Genomic DNA, 18028 nt, shown 5'->3' on the forward strand with positions numbered 1-18028 from the left:
CATGCAGCTTGCAAGGTAGGGCTCAAGTCAGTCAGGAGTTTTCTAGACAGTTTCAGTGATGTTTCCTTTTTTGTTTAAAATGGAGATTATCAACATAGCAATTCAAAGTATGTGCTTGCACGATCAGTGGCAGTCTGGATTGCAAGAAACCAAAAATTTGCAGTATCATTTACTTTGCACTGTTTATGCCATTTACTTCCTCTTGCTTCTGCGGGAGTGAATGGGTTTCATTTTCCCTTCCGCAGAAGCCCAGGGCGCGTCTCACCCCTGGCGTCCACCCACCGCCGCATCCTGCCAGCGCTGGGCTGCAGGCCGCGCCGGGGAAGGCCTGCCTTTGACGTCCGCATGCAAAGCCTGCTGTCTTTGGCTGTTTTAAAAACGTAAGGGAACCGTGTTGGGTACAGGCCTAAACTTAGTGATGACAGTGGGACTGTGGTATTGCCATTTTTTTAACCCTTCGTTTTCTGGGCCGCATAAGGTTATACTTCTAAGACGAGATGTGTTCAGTAACGTCACCAAAGCTGCCAAGACCCTTACGAGGGCGCACATCTGTGAATGGGGTCCCAAGCATGACTGGGAGCTCTTTTTCTCACTGTGCAAGGTATTTGAGAGGGAACCAGGCTGATGTGTGCCACAGACTTATGGGTCCCTTCCAACTTGAGATGTTCTGTGATTCTATGAACTGCCAAATGTGTTTATAGAGAAGAAAACAATTCTGAGAAGTCCCGCTACGGCAGTTCCCCACCATCGGGCCAGCTGGCTGGGCTTGCGTGAGTGTAATACAATACAAATGTAAGCACACAGAGCATGCGTTATTTTCCACAACACAAAGCAAGATACAGGTTAGGGAATCCCACTCTTGGCTCTGAGCAAACCGTTCAACCTCAGCGTTGCTAACACAGAAGCACAGACCAACTTCCCAAGGAGCCCGAGGCAGAGTTTTTTACACAGTGATTTCTCTTCATCTGTTTTTCAGCACACGATGTGGCACGCAGGGGGTAAGCACGCCGGGCCCAGCAGCAACCCGTGCTCACCTGCTGCAGATGCTCCCCTCCCCCTCCAGCCAGAACCATTTGCCAAGATAACGAAAGGTCTCTTAGTGGACTCTGAAGAAGAAAAGTCCAAACATTTCTGTACAGGGCTGAGGACTACTCAGTGTCCATGCTTCCCAGCATGGATCCTGGGGGGGTTTAGGCATGAGTGTGTGCTGATCCCTTGGGGACATAAGTCTGGGACAGGCACTTTGGTGTTCAGCACAGACGAGGTAGCAATGCCTCTGGGTATATGGAGGCTCGCATGATTTCAGGTTCCCAGCAAAGTTTTCCAGTCAAACCTTAGATGCCTGTGGACTTGGAGCTACCTGAGTACCTTGCAGATGTTATGAACCACATACTTGAATTCAGGTACTCAAATGCCACTGAAGGTACCTATAATGCAATTATTTCCATCTTTGGACCTTGACTTCTGTGTCAGCTGCTACATAGGGTTGAACTCCTGCTGAACGGTGATGAGTGTCTTCAACTGCTGTTGCCTTTATGTCTTTTTTTTCCTAAGAAAACTGAAAGCCAATTTCCAAGAAAATCATACTGTGCTCCAAAATACAACTTTATAAAGGAAGCTTTTTAGAACAGTAGCTAGAGAGACAGACCAAGGCCTCCAAACTAATAAAGACCTGGCAATAATATGTCTGCTATCACCAAAGCTTTACAAAAGACCAATTCTGCGAGATACAAACTCTCTATTATTCTAATGTGATCTTCTGTGGCATTTAGCAGACTTAGCAAAGACCAGAAAATGCAGCTCACTATATTCCCATTCAACCATAATTGTCATTTACTGAATGTTTCCCCACTGGGAAAAAATAGTCAGGTTTTGAGTACTTATTGTACCAATACATATGCATAATACGCATATACAAATACAGGTACATACTGTTGTTCTCTCTGGACAACAGCTTTAAGGATGGCAAGGTGGCCATAAGACTCTCAGCGTCACTCAGCTTGCAATAGTTGTGCAGGAATAAGCTCCAAAAAGGAGCAAGGTCATGGACATAATGCTGCTATATTTGTGAAAATGCTGTACTGGAAAATGCCCAGGTCTGACCCTAAGCTTTTCTCTGAAAGGAAGTTTGATCTGGATCTGATCTGACAAGACTCTGGAGCGTGTTTGTAGATCGCACTACTCCCTCCCCAGGTACCAGCCTGGTATTTAACCTCCCCAAGTCGCTCAGATGCTCTGGCGGAGATAAGCATAATTTGCGATGACATCTAGGCGACACCGCAAGATAATGCTTCTTCTGGTGCATTATTCAAAATACCTGCCAGGAGACTAGCTTCAGCTGCTTCAATGTGCATCTACGGTGGGTTTGTGGCTAAAGCTGTACTCAGAGTGGCAGAAATAAACTGAACTGCCACCCGCAGGAAAACTTTATTAGAACAATTTCACATTAAGCAGTTTATGTAACTGGATCTTAAATACACCAGCTTTCTAGAAACACTGTCAAGCACTTATCCTTGACTAACCCGTTCAGCTTTTCTTTTTTTTTTTAAAAGGAGTACCTGGAAATATTGACCATACAAGTTCCTTGAAATCATTGCACTCTTCAACCTGCTATTGATTTTCTTTGAGAATGCCATTTCAGATCAAAACGCTGAAGATATCTTGCCTTGAAAATCAAACCTGTAGGAGATCTAAGTTGGTATGGGTGCTGGACCTTTGAGCAAAGGCAGGCTGTTGTTTTTTAGCATCACCTGTAACATTAACAGTCTTGACTTGGATCCTGTCTGCATGTATTGGAGAGCACTAAGCATTTCTTTTGTCCTTGTCTTTTTTCTCTGGTACATAATAAATGCACCAAAGGGGGCAGTTTGGGTCTGTTTCATAAGCTTAATGGACAGTTTCCAAAGTAAAAATTGACTGGTCTGTAAGGAAGCAGAAAAAAAAACAGAGTATTTTGTCATATATCATCATCTTTTGGGTTGCAAAACAAAGTATGTCATACTGACTTTTGTCCTGAAAGGTATTCAGGCTTAAATATGTCACTGGGTCACCAAACTCATATTCTCCAAGCTAGCCAGATCACCTGTTCCAAATAGCTGTCAGAGCACTGAAACATATTTTTTGGTCTAGGGGGTTCATTTTCCTTCAAATTGCTTTGTTCACATTTACTTCTACCCTTTGTGGCTGGCTTCGGAATGAATCGCTTTCTTACACATCAGAAAAAAAGATCCATTACAGACCAAACATCCCATATTTGCTTGAGAAGAACATGAACAAGAATATGAATTTTACAAAATTATTGACTTTGCCAGCTTCCAAAAGAAATGCATCTTGGGCTTTTTTGCTTTTTTTAAGTCCTTGAAACCATGATTCCCATCATATGATTACCAGACAGAGGATTTTCAGGCAACACCAAACATGAATTATGCTGCAGGGCGTAGACCAAACCTCTAGGACTGTTCTTTTATACTAGGGAGAGGTGATACAAAGATACCATTAATGGTTAGTGATTTGATAGGGAGCCATAAGGCCAGTCCTGTGGCATTCATTGGTTCATGCTGCGTCATCTTAGCAAAGGCTCTGGAACTGTTTAAACATGTTTAATAGTCACTTTGTGCTCCTGGAGTAAAGGAGAATCTCAGCCTATTTCTGAAACATCTATTTTTAAACAAAACTGCTAAGTATCAGTGGCCATATACCCATTTTCAGCATGTAAGAACTTCCTGCTCCTCTTACTCTTGTTCTTTCATTCAAGTGTTTTTTGTGACAAAGAAACTAAGTAAAGATAACCAACTTTACACAGATATGAACGGCAAAAGTGACACTACTGTCACTGAGAGAAATCCCTTGAAGCGGAAAGAACACCTCCAGCAAAGCTTTGGAGGAGAGATGAGAAACGAGCAAAATGTAACAGGCATTTTCAAAATTCCTTCCAACATGAGAGGGGCATGGAAAAGATAATATCACATATATTTCAACCCTTCCTTTGCTCAAGTTCCCAGCAAAAAACTATGCTTACAAGAGAAATAGCTATGAAGTTTAAGATGTTACCACCCCTCGCCAGAGGTTATGGCAACCTGTGCCTCAGCACCTTCACAACTTAGTCAAAACCACTTTGAGAAGCACATGTATCTCCAGTTACTGGATTTTGCATGGAAGCGGCTGAGGTGAGCGCATACGCTCCACTCCCTCAGTTTCTCTAACAGTCACTGCTGAAGACATACAGTGGTAACATCTTAAATTGCACCAGCTAGATTCGCCTGCCTCTTGTCAAGGTTCCAGCACACGCTCGGATCTTACATGGATGGAGACTGAATTAGCTAAGCTACTCTTTCACTAATTTCCCAGCATTATCATCGGCAGGTAACCACCCTACTGACAACTCTTTTATGCGGTTGTCAAAGATCTCTACGCCTTCCTACTTCCCATCAGTCAGGAGAATGACTTGCTATTTTGGAGTCAGTGGTGCTCCTGGCTGACCTACAAACTTCCTTCATACCCACGGCTGGTGAGGTCACGAACCCATCACAGGGGACCGCTGATTGTCCTACTGTTTACAAAAATAGGTAACGCCTTCCCCATAGTTAGCTTTTCTATTATTGTGTCAGCTGCTCCAGGAACTACATCTTGTCTCCAGGCCATTTGCTGTGGTAATTATTTTCTTCACAGAGGCGTGGTCCCACGCATGTGAAGCAATGTTAGTATTTGATTTTCTCAGAAAAAAAATATTTAGAAATTAAGTCATCAGTGCTTGTATATAACCTGAAGAAGCCTACACAATTTTGAGGCCAGTAGACACATTAAGCATTGCACTGAGGTCAACTTCGTGGATACGCATCCTTGTTCATGTTGTTCCTCTTCTGCTCTCAGAAACAGAGGGAAAACAAATCTCGACTCCCCTGGGCAGTACACAGTCACACTCTCCTCTGGTTGTTACAGATTTGTTTTAGTGCCAAGTTTCTCTGTCTCTTGCTACACAGTGTTCCCAGAAGCCTTGAATACATTTATTAGCATTGTTAAGAGGATTAATCCAAAATGAGAGAGACACAAAGGTCTCTTCATAGTCCCGTCTCAGCTCCAACCCAGCACCGAGCCTTAAATTCACTGGTACCTAAATTTTCAAGATGAAGGCTCCTGCTGTGCTTAAAGGGCTGTCGTGAACACGCGCAGAGAACTATACCCTGGCTGGGCCAGGCTCGTGCCCTCCCGTACCAAAACCGGCACCTCGGACGATCACAAAGCGCTCGGTATCTGTCAGCATACTCAGGCTGTCCCGCGAACCCGGACAATGACTCGGGCTGTCAGCAAAACAGAGGCAGAGGAAGAAACAACTGTGGTTATCTGGTGACGCAGAACTGTCTGGTCTCACCCCTAACGCTGAAGGCCTGGGTCTCAGCCCTCCTCCTTTCCACCTGCGGGGCAGAGGGGTGCAGGCACTTGCCAGCTTGGGTCTGGAAGCAGGATAGCTGCACGTGAGTGACAGGGCACTGGAGCCAGTGAGCTGTGCTGAGCTCCTGCTCTGCTTCTCCGCTCCAGCTGGCTCCGACCCAGACAGCTCAAGTTTCTCTGCGTATCACTTCCCTGCTCTCCGGATTCTGGGGCCAGCCCCGGCAGAGGCAGCCCAGATCTGTTTGCACACAGGATTTAAGTTGTTTTCCTGTTGCATGAGGCAGAGCAAACAAAGATGAAAGGGGCAGCAGCTGGAATTACACAGCTTTGTAGAGATTCCATAACCGTGCGTGCATTTCCTGTATCTGGAAATAAGAAGACACTTTTCAAGCATTTTGCACTTGTAAAAGGCTGCTAAGTAAAAGGAAATTCACCCATCCTGCAACTTTAAGAGCTGCAGCCGCAGCCCGGAAGTACAGAGCAGTTTGCTTACCCGCTGCTGCTTTCCCCATGCAGCAACTCTTTCTCCTTACTGGGGGGAGCATTTTTACCTGCTAAGAAGAATTAACAGTAAGCTAGAAAACGATCAAAAGGGCTTTTTTTTCCTCCCCTCCCACTTTCTGCCTGGAGTGATTTAGAGAAAGTACGATTTCTGTGAGGAAAATAATCACAACCTCAAGCTGCTGTACCATCTTCTCATTAACACTGCATGAAAGCATTCAGGGAGCTCCTCACCCGCTTCCTTCAAAGTCTAGAGGACAAAAAAATGAAAGCGTATTACACTGCCAGAGATGAATGAGGTACATCTATCATTCGTGGCTTTTTGTGCACAGTCTGGTCACTCCAAAGGACGGTCATTCTTCAACTGAATCATGCTGCAAAATTATTTCTATCTCACTGTCATGCTTTCTATACAGTTACTTAACTATGTTCCTTACAGGAATTCAGTTTGCTTTAATTTCAGATTGCGAATAAAAAGAGAAACAACAGCAATAAGAATTGCATAAATTTAAGTATGTGCTTTTATTTTACGCTTTCATGGCACATTTTGATTTGTAAACATTAAATTACCAGTCCCCTTCTTCATATGTTGAAAATAACCAACAGACATTTGAGAGCATTACCTGAGATTTAAAACAAAACAAAACAAAACAAAAACCAAAAGAGAGAGATCTGGCATCTTTTACCTTACTCACATACAGTACCATTTTAGGAAGAATTACAAAAGGGAATGTTTTCCAAAATAGGGCAGTTGCCTTTTGACTATAAAGATATAGAAAATACATCAAAACACCTTAGAATGATCAGTATTATTCAGAGGATGTTGCAAGTCACTGTCTGAAACAATTCCATTAATGCATAGTTGAAACACTGCATCAGTCCTGCAGCAGCATGATATCAACATTGTCATGAACACCTTGTAAAAGTAGCTCCCCTTGATAAGTGACAATCTTCCGTCGTTTTGCAGCCTTAAGAGTTCCCACTAGGGCTTCAAAGAGGTTGGCACACTTTTCATCAGCAAAGAGCACACCAAATTTCACGCTCACTTGTCCATCAGCATCTAAATCAAAGATAAAACAGGAAAACACATGCAGATTTTCTTTCAGTTAGGAGATTACTGGGGAAACAAAGTAACATGCAGTCAGAATGTTGAAAGTAAATCCCATGGTGTTTCCCAATTTATATTATGAATGCTGATGATAAATAGTAGGCGAAACTCCTGCCTGGTATGACTTTCCCTTTTTTCCAGAGACGCGTATCAAGGATCACATATCTGCTATGTTTATTTTTACTGATGACTTTCTGAAACCTATGACCAGCACAGGCTACTGAACCTCTTCAAAACATAAGGAAGAAATTAGTTTTAAATAATTAAAATGTTAAAATCTCTTCTTTTTTTCCCATTTTTTTTCACTTATTAATATTTAAAGTTCACACTGAAAAAGGTGCAATGTGAATTCATTTCTCACACAAAGCAAGAATTTTAAAATATATGTTAAGGTTAGCTAGGTTATTCCTAAAAGGCAGATGCAGTCATACAAAATGCAACATGTACGTATCCATTGAGGCTTTGAAAAACAAATGGAACCTAATGAAATTGCATCAGAACTGAAATATACAAGCAGGTAGCACACCCACAAATTGCATAAATATTTGTAAAGAAAGAGGAGTTTTAACAATGAAAAACAATCTTCAGAGAAAAGGCTACCTTCTAAGCAAGTTTAAGGAAGGTTGGGACTACACCTATAACTCCTGGATTAGTTTTAGGCATACAGATGAATTCCTTCCAAATAATACTACGAGGAACAGAATTGAAGTGTATGAATTCCGAAGTTCAGAAGTTACCAAGGAAAGAGTGGAAGGAAAAGGTGCAATCTTCTTCTTTGTTGGCTGTAGCGAGTATTGGAAGTCTAAAGAAAAGGGTAATTTTGCAGTTGATTTTAGTGGGAGCAGGATTTCAAGCCTACATCCTCTGTGCTGCAGAGGCTTAAACGTTTAACATCATAACAGAGCTACTTGAAAGGATAGGACACAGGGAGTACCATACAGTCCAACATTAAGTATATATGCAAGTTTTCAGGTTACCTGAGCCTGCTTAATTAAATTTGCCAAGTTCATTGGTTGATATGACTACATCTGTATGACATGTATGTCATATACATACATGTATTTATTACACGACTACATCTGTACGGTCAGACATATTACAATACTTACTTTTGGTTCCCAACCGCCGAATCTCCTCAACTAAGAGGCTAATTTCATGTTCCACATTCATCGTGGTCTAAAAAGTAAAATAAATTTTGACAAAGTTATTAGGAGACCTGTAAATCCTTTGCGCCATCCTGGCCTGTTCTCAGTTCATCGGGAATGTCACGGCACTCTGTAAATCCCAGTAGCCTGGCGACACATGGCTACAGGATAATCTGAGATTTCAGTCTTGAACAGATAAAGAGCCTCCACACCTCCAGATTTGAGGGGAAGTGAAAAGAAACTACAACGTCGGTACATTCTAAACACAAATATAATGGGCTGATCTCAAAATATGAAAAAAATGTGGGAAGGGCGGGGGTGGTTGTTTGTTTTAAAGAATGAGCTTAGGCTGCCACAGAATCAGAGCATCCTGGCAACGTCACGGGTCTTCAGGGGCTTTGCAACTTTCTATCAATGCCCTCAATAAAAATGGAACATCTTCCTTTAGATTCCTCTCTGGGATATGCAGTAGATTTGTTTTTTTTAAACCACACCACAGCTTTCCACTTATCCTGGCAAGACACCGCAGACATCCAGCTGGTTACAGCAGGCCTACGCGCGCGGTGCCTGAAAGGACAGCAGCTACCGCACGCCTGCTGCCGAGAGCGGAATTGAACCAGACACAAACTATGCAAGCGTCCTAAGAAGGCCAACGTGTATTTCCATTCATAGTGATCCCAAGGAACTGCTACACCACCAAACGTACCCTGCGCGCATCTTTGCTGTGAAACACAGCGATTTTCACCAATCTGCACCAATGCCTTGCAACAGTTTACCTATACGCAACTCAGTAGATGGCAACGCTACAGTCACACAAAACGCTATTTGGCTGCAAAGCGACCATGGTTAATAACTGCAGGCACCTGAAAGGTGTTTGGGGATCTACGCTATGCATAGTAGCATTAACACAATGAAACCTTTAGATTTGAAGCTCCTTAAGCAAAAACTGGCATCAAGGCAAGCACAAGAAACTGGGCCCCACAGACAAAGCAAAGCACCAAATGCAGCCTCCGCAGGTGCGAACAACAAAAGCTACAGAGCGCGCTGCTGGAGCGGAGCACTGTCCGAGGGCGGCTCAGTGAGCACGCAGACAGCCTCCACCGTTCAAGAAACCAGGATGTCTACACAGAGCCGGTAAGTAAGCAGAGTTAATAAACGGACAGCTGGGTGCATGACAAACTCTTCCTAAGAGAAAAGCTTCCCCTCCTTTCTTTTTTTGATTGAGTTAAAATAGCAAGTGTGACATAGTTCCACCTCCTGACCCCTCATGATTTATCCAAGAGGCAAAAAAACTTTGTAACAGAGCCTGATTTTCAGATCCCAAATTCACTTGCAAAAATCTGTCTTTTTAACATGCAGAACTGAGCAAGCTTAGTATCAGCATGGGTTTCGGTCAGGCAAAGCCCCATCCAAACCACAGTTTCATCCCTGACGCGCGGCAAGCGCAGACGCTGGAGCGGATATTAAGGCGCTAACACCTAACGCTGCACCGGGACGCGCAGCCCTGGTACCGCCCCTGCGAAGCTGCCTCAGAAAGGCAGGGCAACAGGGCTGCAGAATTTTAACTGCCCCAGATGAATTCTACAAACTTTTAGATTTCGTTTTAACTGAGCACTAAATATACCGTTGCAAGTCACCAGGGAAAATATGACCCATCTACCAGAAAGCTTACACTATCATCACTGATTTGTCAAACTGCCAATTTTAATATTGGTCATTACAATGGCATAATTAGCTTCTCTTTAAAGATGTTCTTTTAACTTTAAAGGCTTTTTAACTTTTAACTCTCTAAATTCACGTTAATTTAAAATTCTTTTCCCTCATACAGTCAATTCAAATACCAACATTTCGAATTAAAAAAAAAAAAAAATCTACATTATGATGCAACACTTGAGATCGGAGAACTGTGGCTGCGTAAGGAGTAAGGAAGAAGGGGCTCTAGCTATTTTAAGAACACTTAAATATTTTCCTTTATATTGTCATATACTTGACACGTCAACTACCAAAAGCGCACGCCGACTATTAAACTACTCTTTGCGATGCCAACCCGCTGCTGGAAGCCAGCACGATTTTCAGGAGGGGGTACGACAGCCAAGCTTCTCTTTAGTTGCCGGAAATCCGCCTCACCGGTACTGAGCGCAAACACATCTTCGCAACCGACCGCACCGACCTCTCCCGCCGCGGACGCCGCCGATACCGGAGAAGATGGCTCCTCGGCGGGCCCGCGTCTGGAGGCAGGGCGCGGTCCCCTTCCCACCGAGGCACCCTCCGGCAGGACCCCCCCTCCGGGCTCTGCCGGGGCACGGCCGGGCCGGGGCTCCCGCCGCCGCCTGCCCAGGGCGCACCGGGAAACGGGCCCCGCCCGGGCGACGGGCAGCCGCAGCCGGCCGCCGCTGCCGGCGGCTGCCCGGGCAGCGCCTCTCCCCGGGGCGGAGGGGAGGACGGCCGCCCCCGGCCGCTCCGGCTCCCCGCCGCCGCCACTCACCCGCTGCCGTCGCCGCTCTCGCCGCGAGGGGCCGCCGCCGGCGGGAGCCGCGTGAGGCAGGGCGGGGGCGGGGGCGGAGGGCGGGGGCAGGGCGAGGGGGCGGGCGGCGGTGACTCGGCCTCCGCCGCGGGCCCGGGCCCCGGCCCCCCACCGGCGCTGAGCGCCCCGGGGCGGCGCCCTCGGCCACCTCGGGTGCTGCCGTTGCTGGCTGCAGCAGGAGCCGCCCCGCCCCGCCCCGCGCGGCCGGGGGTCCCGCTCCCGCGGCGTGCGAGGGCGGCCGGGCGGCAGCCCCCGGCGGGCACCGCGCCCCTGGCGCCAGCCCCGCCTCTCCCTCGGCCCCTCGCAAGGGCCCGGCCCTGCCGTCCCGGCGGAAGGGGCGCGTCTGGCCCCCGCCGCGGGGGCCTCGCTCTTCCGCGCCAGCGACTCCAACTTCGTGCCACCCACGGAGTTCACCAGCGCCCCCCTCCTCTCCGGGGCAGAGGCGTCACTGAGCTGTTCGGTGAAATGCCGTCCCGGCGCGCCCGCCAGCAGCTGCCTCTCCTCCAGTGGGTCAGCTCTCAACACGGCCTGTTGCTTCAGTCGCTTTCTGTTACCGCACCGTGGCTGGTGCGCTCCGTCTCCACGGGCTTCCCCGGGTGACACCCTGCCACATTCTCTCCTTACGCGTCCCACGTCTCTCGTCTCCTAGAAAAACAGTTCTCTTGCCAGAGAAAGTGCATGAGCTCGGCTAACGTTTACCTTCGATAAAGTCATGTTGCAGCTTATCTAAATTTTCATTCAGCGCCACGTCCTTGCACTCCACGCTGTGGAGAGAATGCAATTTAATTTTTTCCGCCTTGTGTCTTGGTATTCACTGCTGCTCTTGTCTCTCTTGCTGCTTCCTCACTTCACAGAAATGTTTACCTCTTCTCTCAAGGACATAGGCATTGAAACCGAGAGCTGCGTTAACTCCTACAATGCAATGAGGCTGCCGCCAACCTGCTAGTCAGAGGGGAGGCTTGCACCGGGCGTCTCCAGAAAATTCTCACTGGCGCAGCTCGAGGCATCGCCGTTCCTGGCCGTCTCTCCCACCTCCTTACCAGGCACGACTGCCCTTACTGCAGAGCTGGTATCAGAAGCTATTTCCAGCCCTTGCCATTCACATTTTCATGCATTAGCTTCTGAGGGTGAGGCTGAGGTACTTTCTCAGACTGTGAGCTGTGCCAGTTAGGTCTGGTCTCTTACTACGTTCTCCCGTCCCTGGTGGAAGGATGAATAAAGAGCTAATGGCACCTTAAACCACTACAGCAAGCTCCGCTAGGGCTCGTTTGGCAGAACCTGCAGCTAGAGACATTGATTTGCACAGTGGAAATGATGCCAAGGAGATCACATTTGTATCGCTCCAGGGACGTATAACTGGAGTTCAAGCCCTTTGCTTCTCTGAGGGATTTTTTTGATGTTGGTGTTTTTATTACAAGATTAACTTTTCCTTAGAATAATCACTGTTTATCAGTAACAGAATCTTTGGTTAGTCAAAAAACCCCATGCTGCTTTCTGCTCAAGGAGCTATATATTCAGCAGGTGATAGCATATCAAAACAGTTTCCCAAACAGATTATCTGGATTTAACATCAGTAAAGGGTGCTCTTTTCAAAAAACAAACCCCGATAGTCAGGAAAACAAGTTAAGGTTGAAAGGGCTACATTCCCAAGTTGATAACGAAATTAGTGAAACTTAAATCTGTCTGAATTGAATCAAAAGACAGTGGAGAATTCTCAGAAAAATGTAGCATCTGAAGAGCTTTGATGCTCTGTGCATATGGTGGTGTATGTGTTTATATTAAGGCATACTGCTTTTCCTAAGATCTTCGTTTTGTTGGCCAACACAATGCTAAATACTACAGTAAAAAGAATAGACTTTTAAGGAAAATCTGAGATAAACCTTTTAAAAGAGAATCTAATTAGTATGTTAGCAAATATGGCAAGTATTTCAGTTATTTAGCAGTATAGAATAAAAGTGCTTATCTTCTGGTTTTATTGTTAACAACGTGCTTTCAGTTGTATCATGCACATACTCTAGATTTCTTAATCATCAAACCACCATTACATTTGCACAAATAATGTAGGCCTTTGCTTTGCATAATGTGATTGTTATTATGGATAATTTATGTTTGATCAAGTAATAGTTTGGGGCTTTTCAGACCAAAGGTATTATTATTGTTGTTGTTGCTGTTGCTGCTGTTATTATTATTATTAAATCTATGTTAGAAATTATTTTCTAAGTCTGTTTTGAATCATAGCAACTAATTTATAAGCAGATCAACTATACATCTGAGAAAGATGAACAAAACTCTGTAATTCCTGATCTTATTTTCTTTTAACCCCCCTTTTCTTTTTAAGGAAGTACAATTCGTATTTTTAAATTCTGCCTTTTGAAAAGAAAGTGTTATGTACCCAGGAACAAATCAGGACATTATTGGAACACGGTATGCTTTCATTACTATTTCTTTCATGGCCCTTCCTTGTCATGTAATGTTAAAATAATTCTAGGTAAATAAGTAATTAAAACCATCTGTTACCATGACAGTTAAGGGAACCGTGATGCTGCCAAAGTATGAAAATGAGCTGGGCAGCATCAAGACTAAGTGACTGATTATGTCCTTACAGGGGGAGCAGCAGAGAGCAGTAAACATGAAAATTATGGAGATGGTGATTTTTGGTCATTCTGCTTCCACAAAATGATACTTTCTAAAAAAAGAGAAGTACAAAATTGGCCTTTACAAGCTCACAGGACAGACATGGAAATTTGCTCATACATATTTCATATCACTGGTTAAGGTCATCATCGGACTCATAATTCATTATGCATTTTAGCTGCATTTACTAAGAGTGCTCCCCAAAAGTCGTGAGATTCTGCCTTAAAACAGATTATTTTAATTTGACCTTCCTTGGCATCTCACTGTACTGTTACTGTCCCCCCAGATGCACAGTTTTACATGAAGGCAGCCAAACAGAGGAATTACGCAATGCAAGATTTAAAAAACATAGCTTGAGACCACCACCGTAGACGTACTGGATCTGATCTAACAATCAATTTAACCCAACACTTTGCCTCCAGCAGTAACCAAGAGCAGGCATTTGGAAAACAGTATAATCAACGAAAACTATCGTTTGATCCCTTGCTTTGTCTCTTGGCTCCTGGTACTTATTGGAGCAAGTAATTATTTCATCTTCTCCTTTCTCCATCAGGTTCATGCCTATAGCTCTCCCATCAGTCATCTTATTTTCAAGCTGAAGAGCCCTAGTTTTATTTAATCTCATGTAAGATGAATGTCTTTCCATGTTGCTGATCCTTCTTGTTGTTCTTTATAATTTTTCAAATAATTCCATGTTCCTTTCTGGGATTAAATTAGTAGAACTGTCAGCATTATTCAGCGCATGGGTATGGTATATACAAAGACATAATCATGCTTTCTGTTTTGTTCTCACTCCTAATAATTCCCAACATTTTACTTGCCTTTTTGAAAAGTGCTGAGCACCATCCACAGTGGTTTCATAAACTGTTTCCAAAGTGGTAGTAATTAATTGTTCTGTATTTTCCCCCCAGTATATTACTTTGCATTTTTGAGTACCATCGGCTGGTTTACTGTGTGATTTGAAATGGGATCACACAAACTTTGTCACCCCTTTTCCCATGTCATCAATGACTGCTTTGAACAACACAGGTTCAAACAGAGATGGTACTAAGCGCGCACTAGTAACCTCTCTCCCTCGTGAAAGTTGACCATCAGCTCTAACTCTTTGTCTACTCCTGCCTTTCAGCTGTTTATTGATTCTGAATGGAGCCTGCCTTCTTACCCCATGAGAAATTAGTTTTGTAAAAGTATTTAATATTTACAGTAAACATGTTGTAAACGTATCTGTTGCAACAGGTTTCTCCAGAGACAGGTGTGTAGCAGCACAGGCCAAGCCTGAAAAATGCAGGAGAAAGTTACAAGGTCATTTGCTAGGTAATGGCCGTTTTTTCTGTTTTCCAGCATATATTAACTAAATATTCTCACTTTACTAGTGTGTCTTGATAACCCATACTGTTCTTGTTTTGTCCAATACTGTTCTCTTGATTTTTCGTTGCATTATACGTGCTTGTGAATAGGCAGACATATGCACCACACGTGCATACACACAGTTTTCTGTTGAGATCCTCTCCAGCTAAAAACCCTTAGAACTGCCACTGTGATTTGCAGATTTCACTGCTAGAAGAGATCATCTTATCTGTCTTCTTACATAGTCCAGGTCTGTCTTTGTTCTTTCAACACATTTTTGTTTGACTTGTTGATGTAGCAGAGACATGAGTTCCTGCCGCATATGCCTGTGTCCCATCCCTTTGCTGTAACATCAACTTATACCTGTGCAAAGTGCCAGAGATTCTCCTTACTGTCTCCAAAGCTGGACAGAAGCTACAGTGCGGTGATTCAACCAGGAGTGTGCGTGTCCGTCTTGTCTCAGCCCAACCCCATCGCGTACCTGTGCCGTTGGCCTGCCCTGAGTCACTTCTCAACATGGGTGTGCCGTATTATGCAACCCGCTGTAGGGTCATGACTCAACATGCAGTCGTCAGGCCACTTCAGCCCGGGCTAAAACAGGTCTTTAAAAATATGTCTTCGCATGATTTAAAGATTTCAAGTGGTAGAGGATCTACTATATTCCTTATTCCTGTGGACTCTGTAACGCCACAGAAAAAGTAAGATATCTTTTCCTAGAAAAAGACAGGGTCCTTGGCTGCAATAAGAAAGAAAAAAACACAGCAAGTCAATGCTGTTATAGAAATCTGAGGGAAGTAAACAATATTCAGAGAGTATGGTTGTTAGAGATAGTCAGAAGAACAACTATTTTGTTTGAGATAAGCCAATCAACCAGGAAAATAGCACTCTCTCCTCTTACAAACTCCATATCCAAAGCATCTTCCTTGGCCGCTCTCTCTGTCTTAAGTCAGCAGTTGTTTCAAGGGAGAAAATTATTTTACCAAAATGAAAAGGATAGTGATGTTCTGGAAGACTTTTCAAGAATTTTCCTGTAAAGCCATGTTTTAAAATATTAATTGTATGGGCTCTTAGCTTTACTTTTCCTGTAATAACCAAAAAACCCCAAACCAAAACCAAAACAGAACAAAAAAACCCACTTTCTCTTTTTTCTCTCTCAGTGAGTTGAAAAAGTAACCTAGCAAAACATACGCGCTTCTTTTAATGTCAAAGCAAACACAATGGACCAGCCTCAGAACAAGAGAGACTACAAAGACAGTGACTGCTGACAGTCTTGGCACTTGAACGAGCACTTCCATTGAGGTAAATGGAGTGATTCACGTATGCTGTTACTCACCTGTGTCTGTCCAGGAGAGGGGACTTATTTCAGAAATGGCCTCCGGGCATCATCGTACCCTTCTTGTTATCCACTAGGTGCCTCAGACAAAGTAATGCTGCTTCTTCCTAAATTAAACATGAAAATCTTTACTACAGCTGAATGGAAAAGAGAAGGAGTACTTAAAATCTTGATGTAAATCACCGAAATTACTTGCTCTACCCCTAACCCAAGAGTAAACCTCTGTATGGAATGACAGAAAGATGCTGTATCAGTACAGGCTAAAAGACTGAGCCCATCATGTTAGTCCTACAGCACGCAATGTAAAAAGAACTACAGGATGACCCTAATCGTGTGTCTGAGAGTAGTTACTTGAAAACTGTAAGACTGAACTCAAAACCTCCCTAAATATGCACAAAGTCAGAATTAGTAGGGGGTGTATTTTGAGCTTGGGTGATGTTTTTCTACACAAAAGGATGTGAAGTAAAGAGGATGTGCAGTAATATCTGGAGGGAGTTGAGTATCAAAAAGTGTTTGGAGACAGTTTACAAAGAGAAAAAGAAATATATAAATAGCTGATTGCATTTAATATGTTTTATGGTGTTCTTTGCTGTAACAGCTGAATATTTGAGAGCGAGGAACATGAAGACTAATTACTTTCTCAGATTCCTGGTATCAAAAAATCTCTTGTAGCAAGGAAACAGCAGTACATCTCCTGATCTCCAGACAGCATGGTAACAACTGAATCATCCAGTCCCTCTGTCCTCTTGTTTGGTATGCATCATGAAAAAAAAAATCACCTCCTCTTCTCCCTTTCCCTCTACACATACACATAGACATACTGACATTTTGGGGACTTTTTCAGAAAACCAAAAATACTGGCTTTGCATAAAGATGTCAAATAATGGTAGCAGAAATGACAGTTACATTAATATAAACTTACTACTCACATCCACATCAAATACAGCTCTAGGTGTAATATCTTTATTTATTAGTTTCATATAAATTGCCTTCCTAAAGCTCAGGCATTTATAATGACTCATAACAGAAGTACATCAAATCTTTTCCTGAAGGAAATCTTACTGAAATGGAACTGTGGATTGACATTTGTCAGAATGCATTTGCTTAACATATGAAATCTTGTCATGGCAAAAGTCATTACATTAAATTTTTTTTTAGTGAAATGTCAAGACCTCCTGCTGGCCATGCAAGCATGGTTCACAGAAGTTTATAGTTGGCTAAAAAACATAAGAAAAGTTTATTTATCATTGGATTAATAAAAATTAATCATTTAATGCAACAATCCTGTTTATAAGAATTTTTAGGGATAAACCCGTAATTTTGCTCATCTACATTCCAGGTTCTCAGCTCAAAAACTGTGCTTAAGGTGCACATTGGATCATTTGAATCTGATAATCTTCGCAATGACACTGAATTTATACTATATTTTGAAGTCAAGTACAGGAGCACTTTATTGGTTCCTGCATATGAGGAAGTGTATTTTTAGGGTCAAATTTATATATAAACTACCTTTTAAGAATTCTTTTCTGGTTTCAGGATGCAATGCCAGCTCTAAAATCCAAATGAGGTTCAGATTCATAACTGATCAAACTTTATTAATTTCACTGGCACTGCGGCCACAAGTCTTTTGATCCTAAATAATTTGATTTCATGCTGTTGGAAACTGCAACACAGAACAATGATCAGACGCCCAACACAACATCCCATAGAGCACTACTAATGGTCTCACCTATTGATCCAATAGCCTAGGAGGAATTTCAGACGCCGAGTAGAAGGTCGAACTGTATGCTGATGTCAAATAGTAGACAAATATCAACCACAGAAGTACTATGAGAACATCAAATTAATTTACGCTTTTAAACACACCATATGGTTTGATTACAAATGATGTGCCAGTTTAATCCTGCATCTAACACCTAAGTTTTATGAATTTTCATGAATTTTTCATCTGCAAAATTAATTGTAATTGTGAATCTCAAACTTCTGGGATAAGTCTTAACCTTTTTTATTTTTCCTCAAGGAAATTTTGTCCAAGCATCTCTGTTGGA

At 43.3% G+C, this 18028-nt stretch overlaps 1 protein-coding gene across 2 annotated transcripts; it reads right to left on the minus strand.

Annotated features, from left to right (window-relative positions):
- Positions 1 to 6423: 6423 nt before the first annotated feature.
- On the minus strand, positions 6424 to 10693 carry ABRACL (ABRA C-terminal like). Of its 2 annotated transcripts, none has more exons than XM_082307892.1 (3): positions 10628 to 10693; positions 8107 to 8173; positions 6424 to 6949 (listed from the first exon to the last, which is right to left on the minus strand). In XM_082307892.1, the coding sequence occupies exons 2-3, from the start codon at positions 8165 to 8167 to the stop codon at positions 6765 to 6767; spliced, it is 246 nt and encodes an 81-aa protein (XP_082164018.1). In that variant the 5' UTR covers positions 8168 to 8173; positions 10628 to 10693; the 3' UTR covers positions 6424 to 6764. The 2 variants fall into 2 exon arrangements, with proteins under 2 accessions (XP_082164018.1, XP_082164019.1); XM_082307893.1 differs by lacking the exon at positions 10628 to 10693 and adding an exon at positions 10313 to 10358.
- Positions 10694 to 18028: the final 7335 nt, after the last annotated feature.

Source organism: Platalea leucorodia, assembly GCF_965183815.1.
Source record: "Platalea leucorodia genome assembly, chromosome: 3".
NCBI lineage: Eukaryota > Metazoa > Chordata > Aves > Pelecaniformes > Threskiornithidae > Platalea > Platalea leucorodia.

What these genes read in the sequence shown, in the direction of transcription:
- ABRACL (XM_082307892.1), bottom strand. Translation starts at nt 8,167, where the DNA reads ATGAATGTGGAACATGAAATTAGCCTCTTAGTTGAGGAGATTCGGCGG. An exon ending in TCGGCGGTTGGGAACCAAAA is followed by an intron (nt 6,950 to 8,106) that starts GTAAGTATTGTA and finishes TCTTTGATTTAG; the next exon opens with ATGCTGATGGACAAGTGAGC.